The following is an 11,930-nucleotide window of genomic DNA, read 5'->3' as shown; positions in this document are numbered from 1 at the left end:
GCCATGACTACTCCAAACAGAGTAACTCCTCGCGTTTGTAAGCTCACTTCAGCGGTAACTTCCTGCAACAACTCAAATCTCGCGAGACCAACTGCCATAAAACACCAAAGAAGAAGAATCTCGCGAGACGTGAGATTTCAGAGCCAGCCTTTCACTCTCTGAAGGAGTGTTTTGACTTGCCACAACAAACATGTCCAAATTTTTACCAGATTTTGACCAACTGGATCTGAAACATGTCCAAATTTTTACCAGATTTTGACCAACTGGATCTGGCTGAGCCATTTGAATTTGATGACCGCCCGTATTTACTTGAACACGGAGTACAGGGACGTACACGGACGCAGAGCTCATTGAAATTGAAGAGTGGACGAGCAGAGAGAGGGAGCAGCAACAGGCAGAGGAACATGTCCGAATCCAGCTCAAGGTAAACACAGATGTTCATTTCTCCTTTCCGTTATGTTGTTGGATAATTATACTTAAAAAAATGCACTTTCAGTGGATGTATTTTGACGTTGTTTGACGCTGTCTGAGTGCCCTATTATTTAATACAGCGCGCGCTCACGGGCTGCAGGCAGGTCAGCCCTAGCTTCATACTGGAGAAAATATTGAACATCCTATCACTCATTTAGACAAAAGTAGATCGGAAAATAGGGCCCAGGTTGAAAAAATCATCAGTTCCCCTTTAAGCCTAAGGTGGAATTGGAAAAGAGAGGTATCTGGTGCCTTTTTTAACGGTCACATTACTGCTGTATGATGGATCGATAGTTATACACTCACTGGACACTTTATTAGGTAGACATGGTGAAGACGAGCTACTGAAGTTCAAACTGAACTGTTCCACCCACAGAAACCGCCCTCTTCATACAAGGTACATTATTCCAGTATACTGTACATGGAATCAATCATTTTATTCATTCATTAATCAACCATTGGTGTTATGTGGACTGTCCGACTTTGGATTGTCTTGCAGTGTCAGGTGACACACTGACCCTTCACAAACTCACAAACTGTCAGACAGCTATATGCTACTCATCTGAGGAAGTGGATAGCCCTGGCATATGTCAAGCTCCAGTGTGAGAAGAGAAAGCTGCAGGACATGGAGCTTGACAGACAAATTAAAAGAAAGACCTTAAGGAAACTGGACTTAGAAATTAAGAAACTACAGAAAGAAGTAAGTGACTTTAATGGACACTGTAAGCATGACTGTGATGCAGTGTATTAATCAATATTATTTCTCTCTCTCTCCACAGCTCAAAGCAGACACTGACTGATTACAGTATTTTTCATTTAAATAAAATGAGGTTGAAGAATATTGTGGTTTCATCTTCATGTTTTCATTCATTGATGTAAAGTACACTGGAGTTATTGGTCCAGTTAACTGGGAATATAATTTGGGAAGGTCATACAGTTATGAAACCTAATAACCACTAATTGTGTTAATGCCAAATACACCTACTTGTATGTTTATTCCAACAATTAATCCTTTTTTATTGGTAAAGATATGTGGATGTCAAAGTATGCTTGGGCAAGATGCTGAACCCCAGATTGCTCCCAATATTAAATGCACCCTGTATGCACCTGGCGATGCTTATTGATTGATTGATTGATTGATTCTTTTGATGACCACACAACTAGGCTGGTGGAATTTGTTTCCAGTACAGCTCATTGATACAGGTTCCAACATAAAGGACATTAAACACATAACATAGATATACAGACAAACACATTATCACATGAATAATTAGGCTATGACAAAAAGAATGTTTTAAATGTTAACTTTTTTTTTTATTGTAGGCTTAATGTATTTTGTACAAAAATGAGGCAAATACGTACATAAGAACATGAAATGACGGTAAAACACATTGATTTCCGATCGCAGTGACAGCTGACTGGACAGATAAGGCACCAGGCTAAACTAAGCCTGGTTGTTAGCCTGGTCGGGACCAGGCTTAGTGCACAGAATAAATCTCCATGGCAACATATGTGCCTCTGCTTTCGAACAGTGCTGAGTTAAGCCTGGATAACCAACATATCCCGGCTTAATCCCTTATCTAGGTTTCGAACAACAGGGCTCAGGTGCTACTCCTGTCAGCTAACAACAGGAAACTGAGGCTACAATTCACACGGGTTTTCTCACCAAAACTGGACAATAGAAGATTTGAAAAACCACATTCAGATGGAAGCATGGATCCATCCTGCCTTGTATCAATGGATCAGGCTGCTGCTGGTGGTGTAATGGTGTGGGGGAGATTTTCTTAGTATCAACTGAGCATGGTTTGTATATAGTCAGTCATTCACTCATTCATTCATTCATCTTCTAACCGCTTCATCCTCTTGAGGGTCGCGGGGGGGGGGGCTGGGGCCTATCCCAGCTGNTGGGGTTTGGGAGAGACAGAACCACATTTTTCAACATTTTAATACATTTTTCGATGAAATGATTAGTCGACTAATCGAAGAAATGATCGACAGATTAGTCGACAATGAAAATAATCGTGAGTGGCAGGCCTAAAGTAAACACGTTACCTGTGTCCCTTATGAGTTAAGAAATCCCACTAAATTGTTACAGAGCATTTGTCCTATGACATATCTAAAGAAAAAAAACATGATGGCCAGAAGTAGAAATAATTAACGACACCACAGAAGCTAACGTGGCTTCTAAACATCAACAGACTGAATATTTATTGAACAAAGCTGCAGTTATATTATTAATAATGAACTTGTAATGTTTAATGAACAAACCTGCTCTGTGTAACCAAAGCTGAGGGTTGGAAACAGTGTCCAGTAGTTTCCGTTGTCGCTCGTTCTCCTCTTTTCATCGACAAAGTTCCTCCTCTTACTCTGCTATCATTATGAATAAATCATCCATCTTTAGCGGCGCAGCTGTAAGAGTTTAACTTAATGAGTTAAACGACAGTGTGACCAGGAGAGATCCAAACTGTGACTCGCAGTCGCATTTTGTGACCATGGAGCTCCAATGCAACTGGCAAATACTGTAAATATAAAAAATAATAAAAAATCTGGTCTCTTTCCAATCATCGTCACTATCATCAGTCTCAGGTTCAGAAGACTCTGCAGTCTTGTCATCAATCTTAAGTTGTAAATGTGTATCTGGATCTGAGTTCCTGGCTGGTTCTGGTCCTCCACAGTCCTTTCCATCAGCCTCTGTTTCCATCTGTTCAGCTGAGCTGCTGGCTGGAGGCTCTGCCTCTCTGTTCTCCTCAGTTTCACTTTGATGAGGCTGTGAGGACTGACAACCAACATACTGATGGTTTCTGAGTTGGTGAGGCCAAGTGAATCTCTGGTCACAAACATGGCAGCTGAGAGGTTTCTCTCCTGTGTGGATTGTCACGTGACCAACTAAGTTTTCTTTGCGCAGGAATATCTTTCCAAACCCCTGTATGAGATCTCATGTGTCTCTTCAGAGTATTTGAGCGAGAATATCTTTTCCCACACTCAGAGCAGGTGAATGGTCTTTCTCCTGTATGAGATCTCATGTGTGACTTCAGATCACCTGAATGAGAAAATCTTTTCCCGCACTCAGAGCAACTAAATGGTCTTTCTCCTGTATGAGTTCTCATGTGTGCCTTCAGAGCACCTGACTGAGAAAATCTTTTCCCGCACACAGAGCAGCTAAATGGTCTTTCTCCTGTATGAGTTCTTATGTGTGCCTTTAGAGCACCTGACTGAAAAAATCTTTTCCCACACTCAGAGCAGCTAAATGGTCTTTCTCCTGTATGAAATCTCATGTGTCTCCTCACATCTCCACTTCGAGGAAATCTTTTCCCACACTCAGAGCAGCTAAATGTTTTTTCTCCTGTGTGAGTTGTCATGTGTGTCTTCAGATTATCGTTTTGAGAAAATCTTTTCCCACACTCAGAGGAGCTAAATGTTTTTTCTCCTGTGTGAGTTCTCATGTGTGTCTTCAGATGAGTTTTTTGAGGAAATCTTTTCCCACACTCAGAGCAGATATATGGTTTTTCTCCTGTGTGAGTTGTCATGTGTGTCTTCAGATGATCGTTTTGAGAAAATCTTTTCCCACACTCAGAGCAGCTAAATGGTTTTTCTCCTGTATGAGTTCTCATGTGTGTCTTCAGATGACCTTTTTGAGAAAATCTTTTCCCACACTCAGAGCAGCTTATTGGTTTTTCTCCTGTGTGAGTTGTCATGTGTGTCTTCAGAACTCCACTTTTACAAAATCTTTTCCCACACACAGAGCAGCTAAATGGTCTTTCTCCTGTATGGGATCTCATGTGTATTGTCAGTGTTGAACTGTGACTATATTTTTTCCCACACTCAGAGCAGCTAAATGGTTTCTCATCAGCACTATATTCCAAATCACTCACAGGGTCTTCATCATTTCTAAGAGAGTTTAAACCTGACTGAGGTTCTCTGGTCTCTGTCCAATCATCATCATCGTCACTGTCATCAGTCTCAAGTTGTAAATGTGTATCTGGATCTGAGTTCCTGGCTGGTTCTGGTCCTCCACAGTCCTGAAGCTGTGAGGACTGAGGTTTCTCTTCATCATCTTCACTCTTCACAGGGACAGAGGAGAATGTGAACTCCTGTTCCTCTTTAATGTGTGGAGGCTCTGGGTCCTCCTGGTCCTCTTTAATGTGTGGAGGCTCTGGGTCCTCCTGGTCCACACTGGAGCTCCACTCCTGCTGCTCAGGGGGAACCTCTTCTTTAACCACCAACAGCTGCTGGACGTCTGCAGGAAACAGGAAACACACAGATGTTACAGAGAAATGTTGTCGTTCATTCACATCACAGCTCAAAAACTCCTTACTGAACTTCTACAGATCTCTGAGCATCAAACAGCTTCACAGTGTTCACTCAGCTGTGTCAGAGTGAGTGAGGTTGAGGTAAGCTTTCATTTTCGCAGCAATCATTAACATCCATTGAGACTCTTGTCATGTTTGGAGGCTCCAGTGCAGCTCTTCATTTGTTCAGGCTTATGTGAATTATTAAGTTAAGTTTATATACTTTATTAATCCCCCTGAGGGGAAATTCAATGTTTTCACTCTTGCTTGTCAATTACACACAGGTCCGAAAGTCACACACGCTCAAACAGGACCTATACATGCACAAAGTGGAGAGATGTCAGAGTGAGGGGGCTGCCCTTTGGTCAGGCGCCCCGAGCGGTTGGGGGGTTCGGTGCCTTGCTCAAGGGCACCTCGGCAGTGCCCAGGAGGTGAACTGGCACCTCTCCAGCCACCAGTCCACGCTCCATATTTGGTTCCGACGGGGACTCGAACAGGAGACCCTCCGGTTCCCAACCCAAGTCCCTATGGACTGAGCCACTGCCATGGAGAATGACTGTCCATGGGATGCCAGAGTTTGCTGTCAGTCAAGTTTGACAGTTTGCCCATCGAGATCTGTTTCCTCTAACACTGTCCCGGCCCAAACAGCAAANCCACTGCCATGGAGAATGACTGTCCATGGGATGCCAGAGTTTGCTGTCAGTCAAGTTTGACAGTTTGCCCATCGAGATCTGTTTCCTCTAACACTGTCCCGGCCCAAACAGCAAACAAAGCATGCATGAACAGGAAGCTACCCCCCCCCCCCCAGGTGCTGTGCTCAAACCACTGAAGTACTGCAGAAAGTGTTAAGGCGGAATTAATACTTATGCATTGAACCACTGTCCATGTTTGTGAGCTGAAACCATTTCCCTCAGTGGAAACAAAGCTTTAATTTATTTTAATTTCACAGATAAGAAACAAACTGTGAAGAAGAGGAAATCTCTGCTATTTGCTAGGCTAATTTATACAATGTAAAGGGCCATAGACTTGTGCTAAAAACATTAGCATATTGTATTTGTGGGGACAATGTGTCCAGATAAAGACAAGTACTTTGTGAGCTACAGTGAAGCTGAGTTGTGTACTTGTGTTTGAAATTGTTCCTACTAAGCCATGTTTAATGTGTGTTTTAGGTGTTTTGAATCAACTAAACTTTATAGCATTTCACAGAGCCCCAACGGAAAATAGCTAACGAAGTCGGAGAAGCTAATGGATCCGGAGAAGCTTACGGCACCAGAGAAGCTAACAGCACCAGTGAAGCTAACGACACCAGAGAAGTAGGGATGTCCTGATCCGATCCTTGGATCGATATCGGCGTCAATCACGTTATTTTTACAAAATTGGTAATAAAAGATTGGAGATATCAAAACAACAACAATAGCCAGGTTTTTCATCTATGTTGCTCATTGTTGCCTCCGCTTTCCAATGTGTAAAGTGTGGCAATGCTGTCTATTTTATAAATATATTTTTTATAAGACAGTCAGCTGATGGCTTGCTCACCTCCAGACACTGAGGTACCTCCAGACACACTCACCGGTGCTGTCGGCCAGTGGGATAGCTCGATCAGCTGAGCCCAGGTAGACCAGCCCCTACATTATGCCGCTCCTGGCAGTATAGCGAGAGTTGCTGGTGAGTGAGAAATGAGCCAGAAGTCCTCTGCTCACTCGGCCTACCACGGCATTTTACACCGCTCAAAGTCCGCGAAATAGGTGCGCTTCCCTGTGGAATATCATCCATCCGGCCACCAGCCTCACCTCAGAGATTCCGCCATGGATATCAGGGGATCCTACGGAGCCTTCACGCCCGAACAATGCTGGAGCGTTACAGCATTCACCCTCGGTCTCCTGACTTGGCAAAAGCCGGGGGTTACTTTCCGTTTCATTATTCCTTATTTGGAACCTTCAGGCCAGGTTGATTTACTGTTTTCAAACTGAAATGAGTCAGAGCCAACAGTGGATTTTCTTTATCTCCTTGTTTGCAGGAAAACCTGGGGTGGAGTTTTCTTTTGTTTAGTGAACTTCGTCGATTGATCTGAATTAAACTGTGATATGTTATTTGGAAATCCCAGAGTGGAGTTTTTTGTTTGAACTGGATTGAACTGACTGAACAGAACTTTGGTGGAAAAAGATATACTTTCTTGAAACTGATTACTGTTGTATTTGTCTTTTTGTATAGTATGGTATAATTCTTTTGTTCTACAGAAACAAGATAAAAACAATTTAATTTTGGTGTTGAGGGACCTGTTTTATGGGTTTTATTGTTTCTTTGTGGGGTTTGACTGAGTAAAAGAAAAATATTTGTTTCACGTGTCAAACCGCGACAAAAGATAGAGACCTATTTTGTAACGAAACCAAAGAAGCCAATGGCATCGGAGAAACTAGCGGCACCAAAGAAGTTAATGACACCAGAGAAGCTACTGACACAGGGCGTAAAATTAACACCCACCGAGCGCCAATGACAGTTAAAAAATGAGATACGCGTGTAAAACAAAAACAAATACCTGCCGGTGGCCGATGGAAAATTTTGAATTGCAAGTGGGTTTTTTATGTGCTTCAACCATTTCTCCCAGCTGTGTCAGACTATTTTGACCCTTGTGGCTTATTGTACGTGTGCCGGGAATTCATGACGTCAGCTACCGGAACTTCTGGTATTCTGTGGTAACTTCTGAGCAAGATGTGGCAACACATTCCTGGCACGAAGCCACCGCCAGAAAAAAGGAAAAACTAAGGTAAACATGTTGGACTTGTACAAGAAGAACAGACAGTTAAACGGAGTACAAATATCGCACGGCATTTCACTGAAAAATGGAAACTAGATGAGGTTGGCCAGCCGCGGTCGTGGCTGACCTCCGACCCCACACCAACACGATGAGCTGCAGCCTTTGTCGCAAGCACCCCAAAGAAACAGAGGCCAAATCCCTTTGTTTGAGGGACACAGAACATGAAATTATTAGGGCTGCAGTCTCCTGCTTGACTAGTCGATTATTTTGTCGCTATGCTCTCGTCCGACCAAATTTTCATTAGTCGAATAATCGCCATGTTACTTTCATAAGGAGAAAAGTGCTCCATCAATAGCTTTCCAGGATTAATCCATTATTTCCTGCAGCAGGGGGGGAAACAACAGGCTAAGTTACCTGTGAAAATGGGGGTGTTTTCAAAATTTATTGTGAAGTCACAATAAATTGTGACTTCACAATTTATTGTTTTTTATCTGTGAAATACAAGTAAATACATGCTTCGTTTCCACTGAGGGAAACGGTGACAGTATAACGTTACAGAAACTGACAGGAGGTCTGCGTCACCGCGACGCTGAGCGTGAGGGTGGAATAAAGCCTCCATTAAAATAGCATTTTAAGTCTTGTGTGTGATTTATCCTTCAGGGATTTATACTTTGGGATTTATCCTGGCTTCGTATGAACAGAGGAAATCTCTGCTTGTCGCTAGGCTAATTTATACAATGTAAAATGCCATTGGCTGGCGCTAATAACGTTAGCATGTTGTATTTGTTTCAGAAGTGTGTTTAGTATAAGACAGTTTTGTCGGTGAATGTTGTGAGTTGTAATGGAGTCAAATTATGTGCCGTTACCTTTGTTACATGTTGCTATTGTCCCTGGCTTTATATGAGACAAGGGGAAGATCGCTAGACGCTTGGCTAATTAATACAATGTAAAATGCCATAGGCTTGTGCTAATAACATTAGCATGTTGTATTGGTGGTGGAAATGTGTCCAGATAAAGACAAGTGTTTGTCAATTCTGTGATTTATAGTGAAGTCGATTTATATACTTGTGTTAGAAACTGTCTCTATTAAGCCATATTTAATGTGTGTTTTGAATCAACTAAGCTTTACAGCACTTAACACAGTCCTCCACCGCCGACTAGCGTTTTGGAGGTGTAACTGCAGAGTGACACAGACACATTACCGCAGAAGTAAAAAATAAGGTGCAGATTTTTTTCCTCACGACTAAGTGATTAGTTGAAGATTGGTCTACTTTAGTTGACCAAGTTCTTTGGTTGACTACAGCCCTACAAATTATAAAGTATTAAAGACCACGAGAGGTCTAGATGCCACAGTGATTGCCTGAAAGCCTCTCAACCTATGAACTCAACCCCTCTGGTAAAGTCAGTGACGGTGACCCAACCCAACGAAAAGAAAAATGATGACCATGTTCAGGACCGTTCACGCCTTGGGAAAGAAGGGAGGGCCAATGGCGGACTTCAAGTGGCTCTGCGGACTTCAAGTGGCTCTGCGACTAAGTGTTTTAACTCTTCAGTCACTATAAAATTGGCGGGAACTGTTGAGTTTGAGTTGACGTTAACATCAACAACGCTTTGAACGCTTTCGTCGGCTGCTATCATGTAAACTAGTTTTAACTACTGTTCATGTTACCCCTATGAACGCTAAGTTAACTTACTACCACTAAATTGGTAACATTACATTAGTCCTCTAACATTGCCTGAACGACAGATATCGCAGGTGTGTGTGTGTGTGTTTTTAAATCATAGCCAGTAAGCTAACGTCACAGTAGCATACAGTAGCACACAGTGGTACTCCTGTGCTACTGTATTTAATGTTACTTATGTTTGCTTCCTGGTTTGATAAAACCCCATCATCTGCGATATTAGTTATTCAGGTGACATTAGAGGAGACTGGCTAAATTGTGTTTTTCCCTTTGTCATTCTAATGTTAATAATGTTCTCCCTTTGGGGATCAAAAAAGTGATTCTTATTCTTATTCTCTTGTCTTTTTAGACTGGATGAGATGAAAGGCCTGCTAATAGGGAAGACCAGAAACACACTTGAAGAATGGAGCTGTTGGAAGGGAAGAGAACAGATGAATATAAAAAGATGAAAAGAAAGGAGTCAAGAAGTTTATGCTTGGTCAAAAATACAATGAAACTGAGCCTAAAGCTCAATACTGCAGTCAGATTCTCTTTACCATTTTCCAATCCAAAGGAACTTTTCTTTATGTTGGAAAAATGTGCACATGATTTTGCAGAAACTTTTAAGTGGTGTTAAAAATAAAATAAATATTGACTTCAGCAAGTCGACAAAATAAAAAAACAAAAGAGTGTACGAAAAACATAAAAGCAAGAGAGGCTAAGATACAGAAAAGAAGAGAAGCCAAGAGAGCAAGAGAGAGAGCTGTGCCGAGCTCACTTGTTTTTATCTGGCCAAAGGGGGCGGGTTTGATAAGGCGGCCTCTTTAGTCGTAAATAGGCTTATTATTTTATTTTGGAGGAAACTTAATGCTTTTATTATACAAGATCGTATACTTTGATATGTTACGCGCCATGGTAAACGCTCTTCTCAGCGTCACCGCTGAAATGTTCACTTATAGCCTCTCTTTGGCATTTGAGGAGCAGTTTTGTAAAACTCTTGAACATGTAATGGCTCCTTAATTAGCAAGTTGACTTTACATAGACGGCATATCTTTTCAATTTTTCCTGACATTGTGTTGTTTGGTTTGTTCACCGCTCCGCGACATGCGCATTAAGGCCCGAACATACTCAGGCGGAACATACGCGGAACGGATTCCGTGGAGGTCCACGCGGACTCAAAGCGGACGTCCGCAAGCCCTGTGCGCGCAAAGCTCAGATTTTACGACTGCGTGGACTCCGCTCCGCGCACCAGGTACTGCTCGGCATGTATTTTTCACATCACAGGGATTTTTCACGGACATTTTTACAGGAAACTACAACGCGGAAGTGAGCTCGACTATGAAAGCCCGAATGACTGCGGACATTCCNCCCCCTCGATTCGTCAGCATGCTCAACACACGCGCTGTCTCCCCCCCACACCTCGCGATTGCATCGTCATTTAAAAAAGACATCGTGAAACAACCCTTCTATCGCCGATAGATCCGACTATATCTTAATTTTAAATATAATATGGAATTCCTTACGGGAACTCTTCTTCACTCCGCCACAAGATGGCAATATGGCTCCATGTTAAATGAAGGATTAAACGAAATTGAATTTGCAACTCATTAATCTTTTGTTTAACGGGATTAAAATTAAATATCATTCAGATAACGAACATGGATTATGCAAATGTACAAGTTTAGGATATGGAAAAGAAAACAAAAAGGGAAACAAATGTATAATTTCACTTCCAGAGACATACCAAGTCTCTGTAACAACTTAGTTTCTGCTCAGGAACGCATACCTAATTTAGGACATTAAAATCTTTTAAGTCTCCTCTTCACCCCATTGTCCATGAGATGGTGTGATTCCACGGGGTGGTGCGAGGGGACATCTTAGAAAGCATTGTCTTAACATCCTTTTGGCACCCGGATGTCTGGAGGGAGCATCTTTCATGACCAGAGTCAGCTTGGGGGCAGGGTTATAAACATTTGACCCTCCTTGTGGCCTTCTCATTGTCTATTTATTTGTAGTCCAGAATGTGGAGAGTTTAGAAAGGCTGTGTTGTTCCTACAATAGCAATATTTATAAGGATATGCAGCCCATTGGTGTAATTTCGTGAGAGGGGTTTCAGGACCTCATGATGGAGCTGGAGCCACGATATGAAATTCCCAGTCGCACAACAATCTCAGCACACATAGTGCAGCTGTATGACACCACACGGGAAAACATAAAGGCTATTTTAACCCTATGGGCACGAACGACGCATAGTGCGTCCAAATTCACACCTGTTCTTCTCTATTGATTTTCTCCGTGAACGTGCGTCATAGCGAGAAGCCATGCATATCACGTGAAACAGCGAAATTGTAGTTTTCCGACAAGGCCAAGCACTTGTCGGTAGTCTAATGTTTTCATAGCGAAAAAAAATGATAAAGTTACACTAAAATGATGTATAACAGAGCTTTCATACAGCTCTGCACACACACTCTTGGATGGATTACTCGCGAATGCAGGGTTGCACAGAAATGCCACAGATATCACATGAAAGCACAGGAGCAGAGCTTTCCACACATCATTGTGCTGTCATCTCATCATGCTATAAATCCAGATTTATTGTCTACAAAATAAAAACCTGACGAATTTCTTCACAATCCATTATACAGATCTTGTTATCAGTCACTTCATATAGTGAGGAATATCGTATCTTACCACGTCTTAGGCTTGCGTGTGTTTCTCCCTGTCTATCCACATTTGTAGTCCGGCTTTCAAGAT

General features: G+C 42.2%; 2 protein-coding genes, 1 long non-coding RNA gene and 1 pseudogene across 7 annotated transcripts in view; 1 reads left to right on the top strand and 3 right to left on the bottom strand.

The window, feature by feature from the left end:
- Positions 1 to 4,638, top strand: part of LOC126404398 (uncharacterized) — a 32,073-nt gene extending 27,435 nt beyond the window's left edge. Inside the window, exon 3 of the long non-coding RNA XR_007571463.1 lies at positions 4,549 to 4,638. This is a non-coding gene — a long non-coding RNA (uncharacterized LOC126404398). The remainder of the gene's footprint in view (positions 1 to 4,548) is intronic.
- LOC126404276 (gastrula zinc finger protein XlCGF57.1-like) overlaps positions 1 to 11,930 on the bottom strand; it is a 236,338-nt gene that overhangs the window by 84,277 nt on the left and 140,131 nt on the right. The gene's annotated exons all lie outside the window — the stretch shown is intronic.
- The window catches only part of LOC126404292 (oocyte zinc finger protein XlCOF6-like), an 89,066-nt pseudogene that overhangs the window by 45,193 nt on the left and 31,943 nt on the right, over positions 1 to 11,930 (bottom strand).
- LOC126404306 (gastrula zinc finger protein XlCGF57.1-like) overlaps positions 2,741 to 11,930 on the bottom strand; it is a 28,736-nt gene continuing 19,546 nt past the window's right edge. For both annotated transcript variants that reach the window (XM_050067460.1, XM_050067461.1), the window contains one exon: positions 2,741 to 4,708. In XM_050067460.1, the coding sequence (XP_049923417.1) occupies positions 3,303 to 4,708 (1,406 nt within the window). In that variant the 3' untranslated portion in view covers positions 2,741 to 3,302. The remainder of the gene's footprint in view (positions 4,709 to 11,930) is intronic.

The sequence above is a fragment of the Epinephelus moara genome, chromosome 17 (assembly GCF_006386435.1).
Source record: "Epinephelus moara isolate mb chromosome 17, YSFRI_EMoa_1.0, whole genome shotgun sequence".
In the NCBI taxonomy this organism is placed as follows: Eukaryota; Metazoa; Chordata; class Actinopteri; order Perciformes; family Serranidae; genus Epinephelus; species Epinephelus moara.
Note: the sequence above shows the minus strand (reverse complement) of the source record. Positions and strands in the feature narration are given on the sequence as shown.